Source organism: Podarcis gaigeae (genome assembly GCF_964106915.1).
Source record: "Podarcis gaigeae genome assembly, chromosome: 5".
Lineage (NCBI taxonomy): Eukaryota > Metazoa > Chordata > Lepidosauria > Squamata > Lacertidae > Podarcis > Podarcis gaigeae.
In genome coordinates this window covers 76,749,692-76,775,839 of record NC_139681.1, presented here as the reverse complement: position 1 = coordinate 76,775,839, position 26,148 = coordinate 76,749,692, and the positions used below count along the sequence as shown (strand labels likewise).

At 44.1% G+C, this 26,148-nt stretch overlaps 1 protein-coding gene across 7 annotated transcripts in view; it reads left to right on the top strand.

Annotated features, from left to right (window-relative positions):
* Positions 1-22,910, top strand: part of LOC310844844 (glutathione hydrolase-like YwrD proenzyme) — a 33,237-nt gene extending 10,327 nt beyond the window's left edge. For 4 of the 7 annotated variants that reach the window (XM_083739502.1, XM_083739500.1, XM_083739503.1 and 1 more), the window contains 7 exons: positions 11,167-11,349; positions 15,785-15,872; positions 17,190-17,361; positions 19,890-20,052; positions 21,211-21,381; positions 21,959-22,043; positions 22,636-22,910. In XM_083739502.1, the coding sequence (XP_083595628.1) occupies positions 11,167-11,349; positions 15,785-15,872; positions 17,190-17,361; positions 19,890-20,052; positions 21,211-21,381; positions 21,959-22,043; positions 22,636-22,874 (1,101 nt within the window). In that variant the 3' untranslated portion in view covers positions 22,875-22,910. The remainder of the gene's footprint in view (positions 1-11,166; positions 11,350-15,784; positions 15,873-17,189; positions 17,362-19,889; positions 20,053-21,210; positions 21,382-21,958; positions 22,044-22,635) is intronic. The other 3 variants (XM_083739501.1, XM_083739504.1, XM_083739505.1) reach the window with 1 other exon arrangement.
* Positions 22,911-26,148: the final 3,238 nt, after the last annotated feature.

Below are 26,148 nucleotides of genomic sequence, written 5' to 3'. Positions count from 1 at the left end.
CCATTAGCTAAAATGGTGCTTCAGGTTAAGAACAGTTTCAGGTTAAGAACGGACCTCTGGAACGAATTAAGTACTTAACCCGAGGTACCACTGTATTACGATACTATACTGGCAACTCTTTGCAAGTATGGAACTGCTGGTGGATGAACTCTTGGTGCCTGAAGTATTTCTTGGTCAATCTCTTGAGAGATTTCAGGGCTCTTCTAGAACAGTGATTTCCAAACTGCCTCCTCCCCACCCCAGATCTTTTGAAAAGTGCCAAGAGTCTTGGCAGACTACTTAATCATTTTCTGCCTCTTGTAATGTGCTTTGCTATATGCTGTATGAATTCTAATTGTATCTTTACTCTTTCTTCTATTTCACATATACTGTGTTTTACTGTATGGCAATTTGAATTCCATATAATTCAGTGTGGTGTAGAGGGAATAAAGCTGTTTGGTGTCATGGAACTTAAGCCTACAAGGTGCGCTGCCTCAAATCTCAGTATTTTAAGTGCACGATTGGTTCAAAAAAGGAGGAGAGAATCAAGGGTCAAACTAGGTGTTGTACCAAATGCATCTACTGATTGATTGTAAAAACAAAAACAAAAACAACCCTCAAAGTGGTTTATAATTAGAAAACACTGCATACATGTCAGGGAACTGCCATCGGAGGGACAGGTGGTGGAGAGGCTCCAGGAGAATAGGAGAGACTCTACAGCAGAAGAAGGAACCAGTAGGGGGAGAGCAGGAGTTCCAGCGGAAAGGGAATCGGGGGAGAGGCTCTGGGATACTTCTAGTGAGAACAGTGAGGAGGTAACAAGAACCCCTTTAGCAACCCCCACCCCTCGCCGGAAGCTGTCACGCAGAGAGTCCAGGAGGCGCATGTCCGTCAAACAACTTTTATGTTGGAGTAAGTTCCGTAGACGCCCACTGTCGGATTCTACCAGCGACTGACGGAGTCATGCTTTGGGGGCTCCGTTAGTGCCTAGGTTTGGGTGACCAGCCAAACCCCAGAGGGATCAAGCTTTTACGCACAAGTAGCTCATTATCCCATCATAGCAATCCGACAGTCTTTGAAAGCAGCTTGTGCAAGCAGAGGGCATCATGAGCGAACCAGCCGGAACCGGAGGAGCTGGAGCTGGAGCAGGTCCAAGCCTGGAAGAAAGGTACAGGGCGTTGGAGGTCCAGCTCGCGCTGCAAACGGCGAGGCTCGAGGAGAGGAGGGCTCAAGATGCGGATAAGGGAAAAACCACCCCACTTGCCAGAAAGGTGCCTGGATTGGTGCAGAAATTTGGGGGGGATGCCAGAAACTATCAAGCCTTTAGGACAGAGATGCAATATGCTCTCAATCTACTGTTTGATGACTTCCCCGATGAGAACTCTAGAGTGGCGTACGTGATTGGCCATCTAGAGGGAGGGGCGAGGGACTGGATTAGGCCCCTGATGGCAGCCAATAATGAAATCTTAAAGGACACAATGAAATTTTTTCGCGCCATGGACTTGATGTTTTCCAGCGAGATTGAGCAAGGGGTGGTGCGCAGGCAGTTAATGGCGTGTAAACAGGGGAGCCGATCTGTACGTGAGTACTGGACTGAGTTCACCATGCTGATTCATAGACTGGGGTGGGACCTTGCGAGTGAACCTATTCAAATGCTGTTTGAAGAAGGGCTCTCTCCGTCAGTGAAAGATGAACTTTCCCGGGCGCCTAGGGCAGAGTCTATGGACCATCTGACTAAATCTGCGCTGTCCATAGGAGCGCGCCAGGAAGCCAGAGCTTTGGAAAAGCGGGAAGGAAAGGGGGAGCGTTGGAAGGACTTCCGCATTCCGGAGATTCCGGAGCAGCCTTTCCCGCCAGCAGAGCCGATGGAACTTGGAACAGCGCGCGCGCGCGCAGTTTCAAACACCAGTGAGGGGCGGAAGATGGAGGGAAAGAGCGCCAAGAGATGTTATCTCTGCCAACAGCCAGGTCACTTTGCCAGAGTCTGTCCGCAAAGGAAGGAATGGCAAGGGATGGCGGGAACTGTTGGGGGAAAGGAGGAAGGAGAAATCAAGGAGCAAGTAAAAGCCAACGCCTGGTTGCCAACATCAGGGCACAGCAGCCAGGCCAGGGAGTAGTGAATGTGCCCACGCCGGAACCCCCAAGACCAGCGCTTGTGATAGAGGTGTTGCTGGAACTGGCAAACGGACACCCACTAAAGATAAAAGCGCTATTGGATTCAGGTAGTTCCTGTAATTTCATGAGTAAGGAGTTTGCAGCTGAACACCAGATACAGACTATCCCATTAAGTAAGCCTTTGCAGGTTACCACGATTGATGGGAGGGAACTGTTGGGAGGAGAAGTGAGCCAACAGACTGTACCAATGATAATGAGGGTGGCAAGACACACAGAACTGATAGCGTTTAACGTAGCCACCTTGGGAGGAGCTCCTATTATTTTGGGAATGAGCTGGCTGGCACTACACGATCCGCTAGTAGGCTGGCATCAGAGAGTGGTTTCCTTTGGATCAGCACATTGCCTAGAACACTGCAAGGAGGGAGAGGTTCAGGCAGGGGCCAGGGCCACTCTAGCAGGGATGGAAGTGATGGACAAGGGGAAGGTGCCACCACAATGCGCTGACTTTATTGACGTCTTTAGCGAAAAGGAAGCAGATAAACTGCCCCCTCACAGACCCTTTGACTGTCAAATTAACCTACTCCCAGGAGCACAATTGCCAGTGGGCAAGCTGTATGCAATGTCAGACAGTGAGATGCAGGAGTTAAGGGAGTTCATTGACAAGAACCTCAAGCGAGGTTTCATCAGAGAGTCACGAGCGGTGGGGGGCAGCCCAGTGTTCTTTGTGGACAAAAAACACACGGGTAAACCCAGGCTTGTGTGTGATTTCAGGGGCCTAAATGCAGTGTCAGAACCAGTGACGTTCCCTATGCCTAGAATTGATGACATTCTGACACGTGTGAGAAAAGGGAAAATTTTTACCAAGCTGGACCTTAGAGGGGCATATAACTTGATACGTGTGAGAAAGGGGGATGAGTGGAAAACCACTATGTTCACCCCCTTGGGGGCCTTTGAGTACCTCGTTATGCCCTTCGGTCTACAGGCGGGCTCGGCCTGTTTTCAATCGTTCATGAATCACGTCCTGGGGCCATTGCTCTACAAGAACTGCGTAGCGTTCTTAGATGACGTCCTGGTATACTCAGAGAATGAAGAGCAGCATGTGCGAGATGTAAGAGAAGTACTGAGCAAACTGCGAGAAAATCGGCTGTGGGTGAAACTGGAGAAGTGTCAGTTTCATACCAGGGAGGTGGAATTCCTGGGGTACCGGTTGTCTGACAAGGGATTGGCCATGGATCCCAGCAAGGTTCAAGCGGTACTGGAATGGAAAACACCAAAGACCAAGAAGGACGTGCAAAGATTCCTGGGCTTCGGAAACTTCTATAGGAAGTTCATCAAAAACTTTGCCCATTTAACAGCGCCCATCACGGATTGTCTTAGCAGCAAGAAAAAATTTGTTTGGACGGAAGAAGCGCAGCGGGCGTTCGAACACTTAAAGCAGGCGTTTGCGTCGGAAGAGCAACTTTTGCACGTAGATCTACAACAACCAATGAGGGTGGAGACTGACGCGTCAGACCGAGTGGTGGGGGCCGTGCTTCTCCAGCCGGGAAAAGATACGTCCGAATGGAGACCGTGTGCGTTCTTCTCGCGGAAGTTGAACAAATCCGAGAGGAACTACACAGTATACGACCGAGAACTGCTTGCCATTCATGAAGCATTCCGGAGATGGCACCACTTGCTGGTTGGGGCGCAGCACAAGGTTCAAGTCCGAACTGACCACAAAAATCTGGAATACTGGAGAACAGCACGAGTGCTGAACCAGAGACAAGTGCGATGGGCCCAGGAGTTCTCCAAATTCCACTTTGAGATTCGTTACGTGCCAGGCTCCGAGAATGTGAGGGCGGACACTCTCTCCAGGAAACCTGAGTACTTAGAGGGGGAGGGAGCGCCTGAGGCAAGGCATGTAATCCCTGAAGACCGCTGGGTGTGTGGGGCGGCATTGGTGGGGCAGAGGGAACTGATAGAGGGTACTGAGAACGATGAATACGCCCAAGAGAAATTCAGAGAACTCAGGAGGACAGAGGAGAACACAGGGGGGTTTGAAGAAAAGAACGGGGCGTTGTATTACAAAGGGGCACTGTACATACCAGATGGGGAACTGAGGGGCAGAGTACTCAAGCAGTTGCATGACAGCCCCACAGCGGGGCATTTTGGACAGCACAAAACCATGTGGTTGGTTACCAGAGAGTTTTGGTGGCCCAAGGTGAGGGAGGACGTACGGGAATATGTCAGGGGTTGCGACAGGTGCCAGCGAGCGAAAGGGGAGAGGGTGGCGCCAGCGGGGCTATTACAACCCTTACCCACACCAGAAAGGCCATGGGAGGCAGTATCCATAGATTTTATGATGGACCTGCCAAAATCCAAGGGCAAAACAGCTGTCATGGTGGTGGTAGATCTATTAACTAAGATGTGTCATTTTATAGCCTGTTCCCATGCGGTCACCGCGGAGGAAACCACCAAGTTATTTGTAGAGCATATTTTCAGGTTGCATGGCGCCCCCTTGAGGGTGGTCAGCGACAGAGGGAAACAGTTTACTTCCAGGTTCTGGAGGAAACTTATGAGCTTACTGCACGTGGAACTCAGTTTCTCAACTGCCCGGCACCCAGAAACAAATGGGCAAGCGGAAAGGGCAACCGGGATTTTACAACAATACCTGAGGTGTTATGTAAAAGACAGAGAAAATGATTGGGTAGATAAGTTACCTCTGGCAGAATTTGCCTACAACAACGCGGAGAACGTGTCCACAGGGATGAGTCCTTTTCTGGCAAATTATGGGTGTCATCCCCGGGCATTTCCAGGAGAAGGAGGGGAGAGGTGGAGCGTGCCAGCGGCGGAACACTTTTTTGAAGAGATGGAAGCGATCCACCGTCAGCTTCAACTTAACTTAGAGAAAGCCAAGGAGGAATATAAGAAACAAGCAGACAGAAATAGGAGGGAAGGTGAAACTATAAGGGTGGGAAACCGGGTGTGGCTATCCACCCAAGGACTACCGTTCAAGGGAGGGAGTAAGAAATTGAGACCCAAAAGATTGGGACCCTTTGAGGTCATACAGCAGGTCAACCCAGTAACATTCAAACTCAGACTGCCCAGTCACATGAAATTGCACCCAGTATTTCACAGGTCATTACTGTCGCCGTACCGAGAGGGACGTGAGTGGGGGGAGCGTGAGAGAGAGGTCACCCAAACGCCCGTGATAGAAGAGAGAGAACGCGACATGAACGTGGCAGGAATCATTGATTCCAGGTGGAAGGGGAATCAGGTGGAATATCTGGTAGAATGGGAGGGGGAAGTTGAGTCGGAAAACACTTGGGTACCAGCAGAGTTAGTCAAGGACGAGGTTTTAATAGAAACATTTCATCAGCGTTTCCCAAAAAAACCGCAACCCGTGGCACGATTTAGAAGGGAACACTTTGGGACCACCGATGAGGAAGGGGAGTTTGAAGGGTTCCCAGAGTCAGGGGTGGGTGAGGAAGCCGACTCCGACGAAGAAGAGGAAGACGAGGAGAGAGACGGTACGCCGTGGTTAGAAGTGTTTGAATCCTCAGACGACGAGGAGAGTTCCTTCCGGGGCTTTCCGCCCTCACCGCCAGTGGGAGAGGAGGCGGGGGGGTAAAGGGGGCCCTGGGGGGGAGGTGGATGTCAGGGAACTGCCATCGGAGGGACAGGTGGTGGAGAGGCTCCAGGAGAATAGGAGAGACTCTACAGCAGAAGAAGGAACCAGTAGGGGGAGAGCAGGAGTTCCAGCGGAAAGGGAATCGGGGGAGAGGCTCTGGGATACTTCTAGTGAGAACAGTGAGGAGGTAACAAGAACCCCTTTAGCAACCCCCACCCCTCGCCGGAAGCTGTCACGCAGAGAGTCCAGGAGGCGCATGTCCGTCAAACAACTTTTATGTTGGAGTAAGTTCCGTAGACGCCCACTGTCGGATTCTACCAGCGACTGACGGAGTCATGCTTTGGGGGCTCCGTTAGTGCCTAGGTTTGGGTGACCAGCCAAACCCCAGAGGGATCAAGCTTTTACGCACAAGTAGCTCATTATCCCATCATAATATATAACTATATGTGTGTGTGTGTGTGTGTGTGTTGTGTGTGTGTGTGTGTGTGTGTGTATAGGATTGGTGCAGAGGGGCCAGTTTTATTGGGACTGCAACACACAATGTGAGATTCAACCCTTTCTTCCCCAACCATGATTTTAAGGGAAAAACCACCCCACCCACGCTGCTATTAGCCTTAGAAAGAAAGCTGTAGCTGACACTGGTGGGGCCTCCCCATTAGAAGGGGGTAAGAGCAGTAAGGGGGTGAGGGAAGGACTAAATCTCCCCTCCGTGCATTCTGTGGTCTTAATTAAATTGATGTTTAATTCTCCCTTCCTCATACCTTGCATCCCCAATAAGAATCAGTCTCTTCTGACACCTATTACTATTTTTCTTTTTAAATCCTAATGTGATAGCTCAGTTGGTAGAGCATGATGCTCTTCATCTCAGGGTTGTGGGTTCGAGGACAAAAGAATTCCTGCATTGCAGGGGGTTGGACTAGATGACCCTCGTTGGTCCCTTCTAACTGTACGTTTCTATGATTCTATACAATCTTTCTAATGGTGCATTTCATGTTGTGCCTTCTTTGACCCTTCGTTTCTGCCCTGGTGCAGGTAATTGACTCATATCCTTTTCCTGCTCTGATCTTGAAGGGATGTTGGGAGCATGCCATCTAGGAAGTGGTATTTTGCTGACATCTTGAACAGAGAAAGGATCAGATCAGGGCAGTACTCATTGTGGAATTAGACCCCGTACTCCTTCCCTTGCCCCCTTCTCCATCTGTGCTTTTAGAGAGGAAGTGAGACGTGTTGCCCATGGGAATGATGAAGGCTGGTATTTATCATAAGAGAAATGTTTCACGCTATGCAAGGAAGTTAGTGGGGAATGACAGTAATGTACATCAAATTTAATTTTATTTCCGCAGCAATTGAATTTGCTTCCAGGTTAACTTGGTTTCCACTAAGCATAAGAGATTTGGAGGCTGTATCTGAATATTCTTCAGCAACATCTCCCTTTCTCATTTTTTCTGAAATGTCAGTATGCTGCAGGCTAACAAATACTCCCTCTTAACCTTACTGAGGAGCTAATGTAAGGCTGAGAAGCTGCTCAGAGTCCAATCTCATAGAAATCAGTAAACAGAACACTATAGGCTGAGAAGATGGATTCAAACTAATCCCTTGCCATGCTTAATTCCCTTCCATTGTTCAACTTGGATTAATGTAACGCATTTAACCTATACTTCATAACCAATTTGGGTTGTTTCCTCCACCCACAATGTATTCATTTCCCTACACTCAAGAGTTGTGGATAACATTTATCCACAGTTTTAAAACATGCAAATATAATTTAATATACGATTAACATATGCACAGACCATGGGTTGCATGTATATTTGGTCTTCTCAAAACTGTTGAGTTCTTCGAAAGACAGTCCCCTCTGTCTTTCTTTATCTCTTGATGCCATTGGCTGAGCTGCTCTGATGTCGCCTTGGGCTTTCCCTGGTGATAGCAAATGGCCCCAGTAGCTGTTATTGACTTAGCTGCTGTGATGGAGAACTGGGAGGGATCTGGGTCAGGTAGCTGAACGTAAAGGGGAAATTAAAAGATCTTAGCATTTAAATTCTACGTTCAGCAAATTTAAACCACATATGGGCCTTGAATTATATGTTCTTGGTACAAATAATCCAGTTCATTGCAGAGCCTTACAGTGAACAGAGTCACCCAGCAGGTAGATGAAATCTTATGCTCAATAAAAACTCAAATCCCACAGATGTATGACCCTAAAACAGCGAATGTGTGAAGAGAATTGACATAGATCCAAAGAGATCCAGTGAGATTTCTTTTTTCTTGGGGGGGGGGGATATTTTCTCTTTGAACAGAATTCCATGTTACAATCTCCTTTGGAAACTAAATGTGAACTAGAAGTTCAACCTTGCTGTTGCCATGGGAAATGATTTGTGAGCTTTTTGTTTGCCGGCCATAGCCTTGGTCACATTTGCTTAGATCGATATGTGCGGTGCATGATACTGCTTGAATTCAGAATTGCTATTCACTCACAAAAGGATGAAAGCTGTGAACAGTGAGCAACCTGGTATAAAACCCTGTTTTCATCTGAAAAAGTCAGCTGTCCCCTAAGGGAGTCCAGGCCTCCGTCCCTGTTTTTGAATATATCTGAGGCCGATTTTGGATCTCTTACAGAGAACTGTATAGAAATGATGAAATTAGCCTCTGTTGGATACACTTCACATGAGATAATTTCCTCCCAAATGAAGCTGGGAGTACACAAACTGTGCATTGTGATGTGTGTCGAACATATTGTCTATGCATGCTGAAATAGATAATTATACAAAGCAGTCTGCAGAGAACTCTTTGTTTCTAGCCAATAACTTCAGGTATTTCTGTTTCACTAGGGGGTGTTGTGTGCGTAAACAACAATGTCTTAGGCATCTACTTTCTGTCGCAGGAGGTGATGTTTCAAAAGTGCAGCAGGGAATACAGTGCATTTCTCTGCTACATAAGCAATGTTGTTGTTGTTGTTGGGAATTTTAGAAACCACGGCTCTTGAGTACAACGAAAGACAAACATCTAACATGATAATAAGTGCACAAATGATATATGACTTTCAAAAGTCAGTGCGTTAGATGAGAGAGATCCCTCTCCTACTTATCTCACTTGAGGAATGAGCCTTTCTTGACCTGCCGATTTCATCTGTTAATATTTAACAAATTGGTGCCAGGTGGTAACCTGGTACGTAGAGGATGGTACACTATTTGCTTAAACACAGGGAATGACACATGCCCTTTTGTCTTGTTGGTGCCTGGTACCAACAACTTAATATCCCCTTTGAATGACTGGCGTTGAAGTTGCTCTTCTTTGAAATCGCGTCAGGAGTGACAGGCAGTTTCCTTTTGTGTACATTAGTGCCCAATTGTGCTCTCTTTACTTCTGAAGCTACTCATTTATTGTGCATGCTATAATTTTAAAGCGACAGCTCACCCTTGCTTTCTACATACACCCTTCAAACAAATATAAAAATGTTGTAATATTTAATAAAGTTACTACATTTTACCGCCACATCAAAGGACGGTTCTGGAATAGTTGCTCTTGCCAGCTATGGCTTGGGCCACCAAACGTTCAGAGCACAATGGGCAGCATTCATTTAATGCAGCACATCACCTCAAAGACTTCGCCCTTCTCCTCTGCCATGCGCCCTGTGGCCCCTCCAAATTATGGGGGCGGGGTGGCCAGGAACAGCTTGTGGGAGGGAGAACGGGGTGGGGAGGATGATTGTTCTGTCTGGCAGTCTGTAACACTTGTGCAGATGGAACTTCCATAATAACGTGACGTTGAATTCCACCCTGAGATACTACTTTTGTAGTTATGGCTTCTCCCAAAGATTTCTGGAAGCTGTTAAGGGTGCTGAGAGTTGTTTGGAGACCCCTATTCCCCTCACAGAGCTTCTATTCTCAGTTTCCAGGGTTCCCTGGGAAGAGGGGTTGATTGGTAAACAACTCTGAGAATCGAATCTCCATGGTGGGCAAATTGCTTAACCCTGAGGGCCCTCTAGTACAATCCCATACAATGCAGGAATATACTTGCAGTCTGTGAATGTAATGTGCAGCTGATGTGTGTTACAAGTGACCAAGGCTTTGCCGAGACAGTCATGGCACCCTTTTTGAACATCTCATCATTTTGGTATCCATAGTTATTTCAGCGCCTAACTGAAACAGTCCATGTGCGCGCGCGCGCACACACACACACACACACAATGCACAAGGATCGAGAAAAATGATTTCTCCCTCCTTTCCACTATCAGGATTACTAATTCCCACTTCCATCTACATAGATTCTTGTTTAGTCATTGCCCTCTTTTAATGAAAGCCATTGATTTTTCAGAAAACCCTCTTGAAATAATTATGATACCAATACCACCACCGTTAACTCCTTGCTGTCTTTTGCCAAAAGACTGCAAAGGACTGCATAAGCAATATTTTGAGGCATATTTATTCCTCTGCTTATTTCTACATTGCTTTAAAAAAAACAACCTGGCTACTAGTCATGATGGCTGAGCTCTACCTCTACAACTGGATGCAGCGATGCTTCTGAATGACAGTGGCTGGAAGTCCTGGGAGGGGAGAGGGCTCTTGCGCTCTGTTCTGTTGTCCTGGTTTCTCTCGGGCATCTGGTTGACCACTGTGAGAACAGGATTCTGGACTAGATGGGCCATTGGTCTGATCCAGCAGGCTACTCTTATGTTCTTAACTACCAAAGCTTTCCATTCAGTTACTTAATGGCTCAAATTATTTGTGGATTTAAGCCTTGACTATTTTGTGTTTTTGTTTGTTTTTTTTATATAATTTTTAAATAGTTTTTCAACATATCATTTTCAATAATAAACATACTTTCATATCTTATACCATTTTTTTGACTTCCATCAATCGCATCTGAAAATTTTCCAATCTATTCACTAAATATACATTTCTTACTTCCACAATTATGTTTAATTTATAACTAATATCTCTATTCTTTCTCTACTTTGCAATGCTTCATACATTTCTCCTTACAAAACTTCTTGTAGTCCTACTAGTGTAATTTGTTGATTACAGTTGCTCTTCAAATAGTTCATATATTTCTTCTAATCTACTGTAAATCTCTGGTCCCGCAGGTTTCAAATCCTAATTCTGCACAGTCCATTAATTTTGCCTGCCATTCTTCTTTCGTCGGAATTTCCTCTAAGCCTCCACTATTTTGATTAACCTCCGCTACTGAACTGTGACCTAAGATGATGTCCAGGTCTGTAGTGCGTTCCTTCAGCAAACCAGACACCTGAGAGCCAAATTACCCAGCTAATAAGCAGCAAATGGCACAGTGCAACTAATGTAAATTTTATCTTTGTTCATGTTTCCTGGTTTATATATACACTCATAGACCACCCCTCTCCGCTCTGCCCTCCACCCAGGCAAGCAAACGTCACTGTCAGAATCCAAGGTCACATTGCATAGTATTTCTGCCCCCACCAAAAACACAGTTTTCTTTTTTTGCAGTTTCCAATCCAGATTATTTTCTTCTTCCAGGAGTTGGCAGAACTTGGCAAACGAGGCTTCTACGAAGGCCGTGTGGCCAAAGCTGTTGTGGATGTTATTCAGAGCAATGGTGGAGTGATGGATTTGGAGGACCTGAAAAGCCACGCCACTGAAGAAGTCAAACCTATTGTCACAAATTACAAGGTAAGGCGGCGACTGCAATGTTCCAAAATGAATGGAGTTTGTGGAATTAATCACGGGCAACTAGAGCACAGTCTCGTGAGTCCCTAACAGAGATATTGGTGAAACTTGGATACACGGTACCTAGATACAGAGAGCTCAGAGCCTCAGAGGTTTGTAATGCCCTCCTCAGTGTGATAATTAGGAACTCTGAATTCTTCTCCGAGTTTCAATCTGAACCATAGAAATATTCTTGCCTTGCTGTCCAACCTCACACTGGAAATGGCCATCTTAAAACACACACACACACACCTTACTTGAGCCTAAGTCTCCTTATTTAAAAAAAGAATCAGGCTCCAGCAGCCTTCATAACAAAGCATCCCATAACTAGGGAACAATGGCTGAGAAGCCTCTGTTCCATTTCCCAGTGTATCTGAAAGTACCTTTTAACAAGCTTTGAGCCTTTGATATCTAATGCCTATATTAAAAATCGGACACATGTCCAGCCGCACAGCTGAATTATTCCAGTAATGGAAGAATTGGGAGTATCCACTACAATGGTGGTCCAGCTTTTGCATTCTCTGTCCCTCCCACAGAATTTTCTGTGAGCGGGAATGCCTTTTCACTCAATGTGTTTCTCTTTATACTTCAAAGCGGTACTTTCCAGTGGCACAGCCAAGGCTGGAAAGAAAATGGGGTTTCCTTGCCAGGTCATTCTTGGGATTTCCCCCCTCCCCTTTGTTTTGTAGCCTCTGTTTTTCATCCTGTAATTTTCATACGGTAATAAAATTGCCTGGCGGACTCTTACCTTCCTCCCAGACCCACCCATGCCATGAATACAGGCTCTCAAAACTGAACTTGGCTGTGGTTGTTTCCTTTGAAAATAATGGGAAATATATTGAGGGGTGTCCAGTTTTTTGAGGGAATGTGTGCAGAGAGCGAGAGAGAAGAGGTCAAATGAAGTGTTTGTGAGAGGTGCCTAATTTGTGCCTCTAACATATTGGGCTCATGATTGAAATATCTGATGAGGTGGTTACTTTCTTTATGTGTACCCTCAACAAATTCAATGTAAGTGCCATATAATCTGGTGGCATACCGTGTGAATTTTGCCCCTCTTTTTTCTAGTCAGTAGGTAATATGAAGGCACCCAGGGCTTGTTGACTGAATCACAGGTCTATTAAAATTCATGGTACTTCCCAGAGAGCTAAGCCTCTGAAATTTGGTTCATACAGACAACCTGTTTACTTCACTTCCCTCTCGATTTGCTTATGTGGAGGTTAGACTATGTCCTGTCCTTATTAAGCATTTGTTCTGATTTGTTTTCAGGGAGTTATATGATAAGAATGTTCATCTTGAATACATCTTGATTTGCTTGTGCAGTAGTTATACACACTCCCTGTTAATCATCTGTTCATCTCCTGCTTTTTAGCGTGTTTCCCCATCACTTTCCTAACTGCAAAGAGTTCATTTTTTTAAAAGGGGATTTGCTGCTGTGCAAGGGCAACAGATCCACTTCAGTTGCACAAACCTAAATTTCCAGTACTTGTGTGAATCCTTGCCACAAAATACTGTCTGGGAGCGATCATGGTCCAAGGCACCCCAATTACAAAAAGAAAGATTTGGGTTATTTTACATTTGTACATCCTAAAATGCAAAGGAAACAAGTTCACATTATACTGAAGCTCTTTCACTATTGCAAAACTCCTTTGAAAGGGAGCCATTTGCAATGCAGAGAGGGTGGGAAGGAGAAGACAAGTTGAATTGGAATAGAGAAAGGAAACCAATGCTTAACTTTTCCTCTGGCAATTATCCCCCCCCCAAAAAAAGCCCCCTTCCCTTGCTAGCTGCTTGATTTGGGAGAGAGCCAAATTTCAGTAGCAGCTACCAATAGAAACATGTACTTCCCCAATACAAGCTTAATTAGTTAGTTCTGTAGATGCTCTGCACTAGGAGGGAGGGAGAATTTCAGTTCTGTTCACATTTAAAGTCAAACCCACACTTTCCAAAAGAAGACGCAAAGCTATCCTTTGAAATTTTCACTTATTCACATTTTGTGATGCAGTTCTCCAACCAAGCAGTGTTTACAAAAAAATATATATTAAAGGGAAATGCACATAAAATGCAAATATTGGGGAAAATAATATACAAAAAGCATTATACAGTATTTGGAAAATTGCTTCCAAAAAATGTGAAATTAGTTGTATATTAGTTAAAACTGCAGACAGATATACTAAATGTATATTAGTTAAAACTGCAGACAGAGAGAAATTTATGAGAAAAGTGCACCAAAATGCCAATGGATTTTTAAAAAAACAAAACAAAACACCAAATTGCTGCAGAAATACGGAAAACTGGTTGATGCTTGCTGTTGAAATTGAAATAAATAGAGCTCTGCCACATGGCCCAGTGCTCAGAAAATTGGTATAGTCCAAGGCAACCCACTTAAGTGAAATGTTGAGTTCAATGGGTCTTTACTCCCCGATAGGTTTGTAGTAGATGATTGCAGTCTAAAACTCCTGTAGTATTCAGAAGCTGGTGTTTAACCCTTTTCAAGCCTCTACCTGGTTGTTAAGAAGTCCATCTCTTAACACACAGCACAGGTGAGCGGCAGTATGGAAAGAAATCATGAATCAAACAAGAGATGTTTGCACATAGACATACATCACTGAGTGGCAAAACCTCTGGAACCCCTTTCTGACTGGCTAGCGGGGAAAGGAGAGACATTGCAATCCCGCATTTATATAACCTGGTCAAAGCTCTTTACACTGCAAGTAAAACGTCATCAGGTATGGATACCTGTGCGACACTCACAAGTGTCAAATAATTTCAGGGCAGTTCTGAGAGTGTCTGTGCCTGAGGAACTTGTGATGCCAGAGTTCCCACATAAGAAAAGGAGAAGCTCAGATACCATATTATTAGTGAAGGTGTGTCACGTTTTGCACTCGTGCCATTCCAGTACCGCTAATAATAGTACCTTTCTAAGCCCATACTTACTAATAAACCTATTAGTCATGTTGGATGTTTACACACACACACACACACACACACACACAGAGAGAGAGAGAGAGAGAACAATGAGTAATGTGTTTAAACAAAGAAGCAAAAGTTAAATATACATGTGTTATTTATGTATCTTCACTCAGACCCATAGTCCTTCGAAAATCTTGTGTCATTGCTTTCACTCTAGTTAAGTATTTCTGAAACATTTTTTGAAAGATATATTAGGAATGTAGGAAGCTGCCATATGCTGAGTCAGGCCATTGATCTGCCTTTGTTAACCCTGACTGGCAGCAGTAGATTTCAGTTCTGGGGCAGGATTTGAACCTGGGTCTCTTTATGCAAAACAGATGCTTGATCATTGAACTATGACTTTTCCCTTATTGTTTCCCACAAGCAAATATACTATGCATATGAAATGGTCTGGAAATGTTTTTTTAGCTTTAAGAATTGGATGTAGATGAGGGCAGTTGTTATAAGAAAGCATTTGTGTGGTGACGGTATGGGAGCAAATCAAACTTATTTAAAATAGTATACAGTCAAGCCTTGGATGTCAAACATAATCCGTTCTGGAAGGCTGTTCAGCTTCTGAAATGTTCAACAACTGAGGCACGGCTTCTCATTGGTTGCAAGAGCTTCTTGCACTCAAGTGAAAGCCGTGTCAGACGTTCGGGTTCCGAAAAATGGTTGGAAACTGGATCATTTACATCTGGGTTTTCGGCGTTCGGGAACCGAAACATATGATAACAGAGGCATTTGGGAACCGAGCTTTGAACCACTGCATACTTAAGTGAAGTTGCTTGCCAAATTACAGAAGTCACCTCTGCTATATGCTACTGCATTTACATGCATTTAAATCATACCCCAAGGGACGCGGGTGGTGCTGTGGGTTAAACCACAGAGCCTAGGACTTGCTGATCAGAAGGTTGGCAGTTCGAATCCCTGTGATGGGATGAGCTCCTGTTGCTCGGTCCCTGCTTCTGCCAACCTAGCAGTTCGAAAGCACATCAAAGTGCAAGTAGTGCGGCAGGAAGGTAAACAGCGTTTCAGTGTGCTGCTCTGGTTCGCCAGAAGCAGCTTAGTCATGCTGGCCACATGATCCGGAAGCTGTACGCCGGCTCCCTCGGCCAATAAAGCAAGATGAGCGCCACAACCCCAGAGTCAGTCATGACTGGACCTAATGGTCAGGGGTCCCTTTACCTTTTAAATCATACCCCAAAAAAGAATTCTGAGAACAGTCACTGACCCCTCACAGAGCTACAACTCCCAGCACCCTTAACAAACTTTAAATGTACGGTGCTTTAAATGTTTTGTGTGTACACAGTCTTGGTCTTGATTCAGCAATGCAGGAAAGACTTTTATACTGAAAATCATCAGTGTCTTGCATGGAAAGTTTTCCTTTTCTTTATTGTTCCTTTTCTGGTGTTCAGTGTGTGAGAAGTGACCACTATTTCTTCTCCAGGGTCTGAATGTATGGGAGATCCCTCCGAATGGGCAAGGAATAACAGCGCTATTAGCTCTGAACATTTTAGAAAATTTCAACTTGAAAGGTATGACCAGCATCTAAAAAAAAGTCCTATTACTTCTTGGGAAGGGGAAGAAACATTCCAATTGTTTCAGCTTTAGGAGAAGAAAAGCCTCCATTCGAAACTAAAGCTGCTGTTAGTCACTGCACTAATTGTTAATTGTTGTTGTTTTTTAAATTGCAGGTGACTTTACCTTTTTTATGTACCAAAATAAATAACAGGATAGGAAGTGTGAATGTTTTCTGTTCACTCTGCATCACCATTTTGTCTCAAGACACTTTTAGCTGAGCAATCCAAACTCTGCAAACTTGTCACACAATAGCCCTCAAACCATTGTTTCCAGCGAATGCCCTCTAGCTTGAAGCGCTGGCTGCTGGAAGAGTCCCGGGGTCTTGGAGGTGATATTGCTCAGGAGCACATGAGATGAAACATGTTCAGGATGCAGAAAGGAGACTGGGGAGGAAAAGGAGTGGGGGGTTCAGGGGGAGGGAGGGAGGGCAAGGCAGTAGTTGTGTACACACTCACATTCACTCTGCACATGACATTTGCCACAATCCACATCTATCCTGCAGTTTCTTGAGGAATACTGCATTTTGATGTGTTCTATTAGATTTCAAAGGGACGCGGGTGGCATTGTGGGTTAAACTACAGAGCCTAGGACTTGCTGATCAGAAGGTTGGCGGTTCGAATCCCCACGACGGGGTGAGTTCCCATTGCTCGGTCCCTGCTCCTGCCAACCTAGCAGTTTGAAAGCATGTCAAAGTGCAAGTAGATAAATAGGTACTGCTCCAGCAGGAAGGTAAATGGCGTTTCTGTGCACTGCTCTGGTTTGCCAGAAGCAGCTTAGCCATGCTGGCTACATGACCCAGAAGCTGTACGCTGGCTCCCACAGCCTATAAAGCGAGATGAGCGCCACAACCCCAGAGTAGGTCACGACTGGACCTAATGGTCGGGGCCCCCTTTACCTTTACCTATTAGATTTCAAAACCCACATGAACAGACAGTGGACGACTTGGAGGCACATCCAGCCAAACTGATATGCACAACAATGTGCAAAGGTGATTAGAAACACAGGTGATAAAATGGCCTCACTGCATTTTAAACCAATAATGTGTACATAGCCAAATGTGGATGGTGAAGGAGGAAGAGAATAGAGGCAGAAAATAAATGTTATATTTCTCCCTTTGGCGCGCTCCACATACTGCAATGTATCTTAGGCCCTTCTATCTAGAACATAGTCTGTGAATGAATTCAGTGCAATTATTACTTGTGTAGTCAATTGTAGTTTTCATGGGTGAGTGATTCTTTTGACCTGATGCTTGTGCTGGTTTACTTTTCTAGAAATGGGCCATAATACTGCTTACTATTTGCACATCCTCATTGAAGCTGTCAAAGTTAGCTTTGCCGATACTTTATGGTTCTGTGCAGATCCAGAAAAGGTAGCTGTACCCACAACAAAGCTCCTTTCCAAACCTTATGCCAGAGACCGTTCGAAGCTGATAGATTTACAGAGGTAAGGGGTCATCTCTTGACTGCTTGTATTTATTTCTTATTGCATTGATCTTCCACCTCCCCTCCAAGGCTCTCAAGGTGACTTAAACGTCTCTATTCTCACCACTACTCAGTGAGGTAACTTCAGCTGAGGGTTGGTGACTGGCCCAGTGTTATCCAGTGAGCTTCATGACTGAGCAGGGATTTGAACGCTGGTCTCCACGTATCTAGTCTCTAAAGCTCTAACCTGTGTACTTCTATAGTGTTCTGATCCTGAAATATGGAACAGTTGTTTTCTTTGGCCTTGGCTTTCTTTCAAAGTAGCTGCTGTCTTCTTGATGTTTACACATCAGATTATAGCCCTCTTTTATTTGCAGTGGCCAGGATCCAAAGAGTTATTTCAGGCATTTGGGCATGCCCAGTGGGATTTTTGACATTTTTCTTTGAACAGCAGGCTGCAACACAATATCAGAAGCTTGCTTTTGAAAACCCGTTCAGTTTGAAAGTGGCTTTTGTGGAATGGGCAACTCGAGCCCAAACTTTTGTAAGCATCCAGAAATAGTTGCACAGTTCTTTGGACCCCAGCCTATGAAGTCATGGCGATGCATTACCTAGTTTGGGTGAGGCATTCAGGCGAAAGATAAATTATTATAGGAGAGCCTGACGAAAACTGCAGAATGCTTGTGGGCATTTGTTTATTTGTATGGAAGCAAGTGGAAGTGTGTATGTACGTGTGAGGGGAGAATTGCTTCTGATCAGGGTTCAAGCCTGCTATTTATTACCTCCTAACTGGTGTGTTCCACTCTAAATACCACCATTTTCCCTTTCCAACCAACACTCAACATTCTGTGGTTATTACACAGAGTTATTGCACCTGCACTATCTTCATTGGGCTATTTGGGGTTTTATGCCTCTTCCATGAACCTATTTCTTGCTTCTCAGTAACCCTGGCTACATAAATATTGGCACTCACCACTTGAGTATGCTGTTGCAGGGAGGAATGCCTATTCAGAAATCCATGCAAAAAATGTTGCTAGGATGGGATCCCAATGCAGGGCTCAAACCCACGACCCTGAGATTAATGTTAGATAAACAAACTTCTCACTGTTGTAAATTGGTGAGCCTTCATGCCCACAACACCAAGGTGGATTCTACACACATATAAAAAAAGTTCAGAAAATGCTTTTTTATTATTATTAAAAAAGTGATTTAAAAAATACATTAAATTCTCCATAAGGCTCACCATTGCCGTCTAGTGTCACATTGTATATTGCACTTAAAACATACTTAAAACGTTTTATTTGCAGCTGTATAGCTAAGTCCCGCCATGTCTTCAGTCATATGCTTAGAAAACAACAGGCCTTGAAAACCCAAGGGACTAAGTACCTAGAGTAGGGCATACCTGATTATATGTATGTGGCATTTTTAAAGTACCCATGTGTGTTAGCCTCCTATTGTGTACTTTAGATAAAAATGTTTGTTTAAATTTGTTGGCAGCGTTGTGTTTGGGTTTCACCTCATAAAATAATGTGGTAACCCCTTATTTGATCTGGTATTACCTGACCATAAAAAGACTTAGAGGCACTGTTCCTTTCCTGTGTCACTTCTGCTTTATCTTTCTGTGACATGCTATTTGCTATTTCAGCTGAACATTACCAGGGGGAGGGAGCAGGGAATTTCACTAGGAACTTGATGCAAGGTTGCTTGTGAGTGAAGCTACAATCTCTATTCTACTAACATAAAACTTGCACGGTCACAGGCGTTACTGCATCTGGGCTCATTAAGAAAGTAAGAAGAAACATCCTCTGTTCTCACAAAGGCCAACCAGATGCTCGAAAGTGAAGCCCACAAACGCAACATGAGCACAATGGGATGTAATGTAATGTACACCAGTGTGGTGTAGTGGTTAAGAGCGGTGGTCTCGTAATCTGGTGAACCGGGTTCGATTCCCCACTCCTCCACATGCAGCTGCTGGGTGACCTTGGGCTTCTCTGAAGTCTCTCAGCCTCACTCACCTCACAGAGTGTTTGTTGTGGAGGAGGAAGGAAAGGAGATTGTTAGCCGCTTTGAGACTCCTTAGGATAGTGATAAAGCGGGATATCAAATCCAAACTCTTCTTCTTCTTTATAAATAAGCACACCTTGTTTAAACCGGCTTACAGGTGAACTCCCCACTTGTGCAGGGGTTAATGTTCTGGGCCCCCGTACACATAAGTAAAATTATGTGAAATGGGGAGCACCCTATAAACATGTCCCCTTCTGCTGTGTCTTCAATCCAAACCAAAATGGATTGGGGCCAGCTGGAGGCAGCATAAGGAAGTGGCGGCTGTGGCTGCGCTACCCCATGTGTCAGCTGTTAGGTGGGGAGGCTGAGCAACTGAAACAAAGCCCCGCTGCGCCTCCCATCTTTTTGGGGCTTCCACCACCCTCACTGACATCTTCTTTGGGCTCTGGGGAGGTTCTTCTCAGAAAAAAACCCTATGAAATCAGATATTTGGGTTTATGACTTTTTTTCTGTGTGAAGTTATTGAGTTGTTGTTGTTTCCTTCAGGGCAACTGCTAAATATAATCAAGGAAATCCTTTTCCGGTTGGAAGTGACACTGTTTACTTCACAGTGGTGGATACCCAAGGCAATGCCTGCTCTTTCATTAACAGCAACTATATGGGATTTGGCACAGGGCTGGTACCAGATGGCTGTGGATTTACATTACAAGTGAGAAAATACTTTCAAGCGTGTGTGCATGCGGGAATGGAAAGATCTGTCACTTTTGCTTCTCCCCCTCTTAAATTCAGTTCTCCACATTTTGCAGCAAACTGCAAATATTTTTTTAACGATCCTCATGAAAATTCATGAGCATTTTAACGAGAATTTCTCATGATAAACACATTTTTATATGCTGTTTTGTCTAATGTACACATGTTTACAAGCAATTTCCCCTAATACCATGCATTTTGTATGTAATTTTTACCAATACAAATTTGCCCCTGATGCAGTGGTACCTTGGGTTACAAACTTAATTTGTTCCGGAAGTCTGTTCTTAACCCGAAGCGTTCTTAACCCGAGGTGCGCATTGCCTAAAAGGCCTCCTTCGGCCCCGGAAGCAGATTGCATTCGCAACCCGGGGCAGTTCGCATCCCGGGACACCTACTTATGGGTTTGTGGAGTTCGTAACCCAAAGCGTTCATAAGCAGGACTGTTCATAACCCGAGGTACTACTGTATATGCATTTTAAATATTGTTTGATTGGAGAGCTGCATTGAAAAATAGGGAGGAGTGCAAATATCAAACAATAGCTGTGTTTCGGTTTGCACATTGTTTCAGAAAGTACAAAGTAGATTCATCTTGAGATAAAAATTGAAATGAATTTCTCCTCCATCCATAGTGGAGAGAGAAAGATTGCTTTAATATTAATTGGCACACAGTGCTATCCAGTATATAATATTGCTATTTCATATCCTGTTTGGCTTTAAAATGTTATTTACATTAAATTAAATCAAATCAGATCAGATCTTGTTACAATAAGTAGAATATGGGAAGGGTTGTCCCTACATTAATGGAGGGAGTCATTTATTTATTTGCTGTGCAGTAGTTTGGGGAGGTATATTTACCTAGGAGGTTACACTAGGGAGGTGGTTCAAAGTTTGGCGATTTTTCACCTTAATTTTAAAACTGTATATCTGGTATATTTTGCAGTAACGTCTTCTTAATTTGTAACTGGCTGCTATTTTAGCAGTGTATGTAGGTTTCTTTTGCTATTACCTTTATTAATAGCCTTAGGTAATTCCATAAATTGTTAGGGAATTGTCCTATTAATGCCCCCGGGGCAGTTTTGCCAACCTCTGCCTTTTACTGTACTGACTTGTTTTTTAGAACAGAGGAGCCAATTTTTCACTACAGCCTGGTCACCCAAACTGCTTGGCACCTAGGAAGAGGCCATATCACACAATTATACCTGCTCTGGCTACTGATGCTGATTCAGGGGAGCTTCTGTGCTCCTTTGGAGTAATGGGTGGATTCATGCAGCCACAGGGGCATGTTCAGGTGAGCCTCTGCATCTTTCAAATACTTCTCTGTAAGCGTGTCATTTGCAAACCCTACAGAAGATCCTTTGCAGCCCAAGTGCAGAATCAATAATTAAGACGCGTGTTTGCAAACATTTAGTATTTATGTGTTTGAGGCTGTTTCAGGGTTTGGGGTTTGCTTGGTGGTGGTTGTTTTTTTACATTGGCTTGCCCAACTGTATGCCTTCCTCTCCACCTGGTGCACCTCAGAGGTCTCACCTCTGAGACCTGCACGTGGGTATGCAGTAATACCTGAATACAGCATATCTGGCATAAAATCCAGTGAACTTCACAATCGACATCCTAAATGAAGTGCTGCTTCAGTACGGTGAAACCGTCTTTGTTTTTCATAATGAAGATAAAATATTACTCATCTTCAGTTGCTTTGTCAGTCATGTTGTGATTTCCATCATTTATGTGAAGACATTAAAAAAAAAAAACTATTTTGCCCAGGCTGTTGCTGCTCTGTGAATTGATGACTTCCTAAGGATGTATCAAATTTATGTAAGAAGCTTGTCTTTCCTTGTTCATCTTACCCCATTCTGTACCCCTTGTAGGTACTGCTCAACATGTTGGAATTTGGAATGAATCCACAACAGGCTTTGGATGTGCCTCGTTTTTGTGTCGAATATGACAAAAAGGGTAAGACATGTTTTTAAACGCACATAATGAGCATACAGACACCATACAACCTTGTCTTATTTTAATAGCTGTGGGAATTCTAAAATATGTAGTTCATCAGATGCAGGAACACAGGGAAGTGCTTTATTCTGCATCTAGTTTGGTACAAATATGGACAGAGATGCAACAAATAACAAATGTCACACTAAGGTCTTTCTTTCTTTCTTTCTTTCTTTCTTTCTTTCTTTCTTTCTTTCTCTCTCACACATAGATACATTTCTTTTTTTACATCCTGTGGAAATGGGTTGGAATATTCTTTTTGCCTTTCAAGGGATCATGACTTAGATCAGGCTTCCTCAAACTCGGCTCTCTAGATGTTTTGAGGCTACAATTCCCATCATCCCTGACCACTGGTCCTGCTAGCTAGGGATCATGGGAGTTGTAGGCCAAAAACATCTGGAGGGCTGAGGTTGAGGAAGCCTGATTTAGAGCTATGAATTAATGCTTTCATTCAATCCAAGTCTTTTGGGTTGAATGGCATTTGTGAAATTGATTAGTATTCCTGCAGTATTGCTTGTCCATTTAAATCCTTGAATGCATTTCTTTTATACAGTGGATGCATGGCTCGTGTCCTTGGAAGATGGCATCCCTCAGCACATCACGGAAGCACTGATAGCCAAGGGTCATAGGGTCATGGCACCTGTAACTGGGCACAACAGGAGCGTGTTTGGACGGGGCCAAATTATCACCAAAGGAGACTGGTGGAGGCACTGGAGAATCCTGCCTTCTTCTAGCAATGTATTCTGGGCAGGGTCTGATCCCCGAGCTGATGGCTGTGCATTAGGATATTAGCACGGAAGAAAGAATTGGCTGTGTTTTAAGTGGGTTTTTTAAAAAAATCAATATCCAAATCGAAACTCAAATCTGAAAGGGTATAAACAATGACAATATGGGCAAGGGGAAAATGGATCAAAATCGGCTTGAGCCATAGCTTGGTAATAGAGCAAATTATTTGCATGTACAGAGCCAGTGTGGTGTAGTGGTTAAGAGCGGTAGACTCGTAATCTGGGGAACCGGGTTCGCGTCTCCGCTCCTCCACATGCAGCTGCTGGGTGACCTTGGGCCAGTCACACTTCTCTGAAGTCTCTCAGCCCCACTCACCTCACAGAGTGTTTGTTGTGGGGAAGGAAGGGAAAGGAGATTGATAAAGCGGGATATCAAATCCAAACTCCTCCTCCTCCTCTTCTTCTTCTTCTCAGGGATAGTCAGAGGCATTTCTACCTGTGACTGTGGAAGAGGGTTCTGCTGCCAATCAAGTTGGATGAAGGGTGGGGGATGTAGCCAAGGTCTACATTCCTTTATAGGCAGCCTTCCAGGGGAGCTGATTGGCCAGAGGCCAAGGTGCTATGGATGGGACTCCTACAGGTGTCTATATTCCTGCTCTCAGTCACACAGCTCTGCAACCAGGGCTGCTCCTACCATTAGGCAAACAGAGGCAGTCCGATGGTTGGCATGGGTGGCAGTGAATTGCTGACCCCCCCGCCAGCCGTCCCATCACCTGGCTGTGCTGCTGTCTGCCCACCTTCTCCCTAGCTCCAGGAAGGGCCCAAAGATTGTCCTTCCTGCAGAACAAAGCACTTTGGGCAGGCAGGCTATGAAAGTACCTGTTCTGACACGGTTTGCTCTGGCAGCTAAAAACGATGCCTAAAATTAGGGCATCGTTGTTGTTTTTCTGTTTCTTTTACCATAGTCCCGAGTTTTGCCCTCGTGGCAAGTGTGTAAACTTTTTAATAAAGACAGGAGGAAGGGCAGGTTGATACCAACACGGACTGGTAATTTCTTCTCCCGACCTCTTAAACTTTTCAAAATCATGCTTAAAGCTTATATGTATTTCATAGAATCATAGAGGTGGAAGGGACCCCAAGGGTCATCTAGTCCAACCCCCTGCAATGCAGGAATTGCAACTAAAGCGTCCATGGCAGATGGCCATCCAGCCTCTCCACTGAAGGACAGTTCACAACCTCCTGAGCGAGTCCATTACACTGTCGAACAGCTCATGCACTTCTATTGCATTTTGATACAATTTTGGTATTGTTGACTATTACACAGCCCTCCTTGTTTTGTTCTGTTTTAACTTAATGAATTTTAATATCTAAGGAACATCCAATCAGTCAAAAAATAATAATAATGAATCTGCTACAAAACCTTTATGCGTTGATTTGTCCATGATTCTTAACGTAACCTTTCTGTTTTGTAGCATGTTTGGGTACAATTGTTACTTAATAAAGAACGTTCTATTAATAGTGCTGCGTGTATCTAGTTATTATTGCAATAAGCAGTTTGTTGTCCTTGTGTGGATGACGACAACGGAAAGGCTTAACCAGCTTTGTGCACCCACAGGAGTGTGGGGCCTGAAATTCTCAAGCGGCAATCATCCACAGTAGGAACCTTCCTCCAAACCATAATAATAATATAATTAAGTATTCCCATATCTGAAGGCACACGGTGCAACAATTTTGTTGAAACTAAGCAGTGTCAAGATGGGAAAATGCCTGGGAATTTTATGTATGCCCCCTAGAGCTCCACGAAAGGTGAGATATAAATTTAATAAACTAATGGACACAGAAATTATCTGCCTTTGGTGAACAGCATCAGTAGGGTTAAAATCCAGTTTTATTTATATTTAAAATCAACAACTGTGGGCTGCTTTTGAGGAAGCTGAAGCTGGGAGGGAACCTTTCAAATGATTTACACCTAGGTAGTGACACCACCACTTCCCCTTTTAAAAGCACCTTATTTGTACATTTATTTATTTCATTTTTGCCTTCGCAATATACAAGAGTGGAAAGAGTCTTTGTAAACAACCACTTGTTTATAGCTGTCCAAGCTGCCATTTCCTTTTCAGTTGTGAGCCTGGGAAAATGGCTAGGTTGCAGATACTGTGGCTAGACAAAAACATTGAATTAAAAGAACAGATTTATTTAAATCAGTGTAAGTGCATGGAAAAAATACAGTGTTGCATTAGCCTCAAAGAATCTCTCTCTCTCTCTCTCTCTCTCTCTCTCTCTCTCTCTCTCTCTCTGAGCTACACTATATCAGAGGGTGCTTCCAGATTGTCAGTACTTTTGAGTGGTATTCAGTCACCTGACAAATTCAGGTTGTGAAATTACAGTTGATTTGGTGCACTTGTGCAATAAATCTAACTCCCTCCAAAAATGGGGCTTTTTCCATCATGGAAAGTGATGGGACAATTAGCTGGAAAGTGTGGTATAACAACTGTTTAATGTGATGTATAACTTCCCCACAAATGTTGTGCAAAAATGAATGTCTCTGGATACAGGTGTAAAAATTGCACATTTAACTGGTAGCTTTTTGCTGGTCTCATGGCACAACTAAGAAGGCTTGCTCCAATATCTCAGTGATCTAATGGATCCATAATGGAGATTGTTTGAATATACAGTGGTACCACAGGTTAAGAACTTAATTTGTTCCAGAGGTCCATTCTTAACCTGAAACGGTTCTTAACCTGAGGCGCACTTTCGCTAATGGGGCCTCCCGCTGCCGCTGCACTGCTGGCGTGTGATTTCCGTTCTTATCCTGGGGCAAAGTTCTTAACCTGGAGCAACAACTTTCTGGTTAGTGGAGTTTGTAACCCGAAGTGTCTGTAACCTGAAGCATCTGTAACCCGAGGTACCACTATATATGGGAAAGGCAATCTGGTTTCAGAGCCCTTTGTGGCCATTATTGTGGCATTTCAGCTCTTGGCTGAGGTAGCTAGCCTGCAGCTGCAACAGGAACTCCTTTTTTACCACACAGTACAAGCCAGTCATTTTAACATTTTCATTAGGAGCTTTTTAGGAAACAGATCCTGGTGGGGTGCAGTGGGGGAACCCTCCTAGACACATCTGCAAACTGGTCCTATGTTTGTTTACGTGGAAATATGTTTCACTGCAATGATGTGTACACCAAATACGTGTACGCGGAAATGCAGCCTTAACTCCCATTAGACAGGCCAGTGATGAAAAATGATCAATAATAAAGGTGAGTGCATCAGGTTTATAGGGAGTTAGATTTATTGGCTTCTCTGCACAGTATTGGTTTCTGTTTCTGTTTACACCTAGGCTGC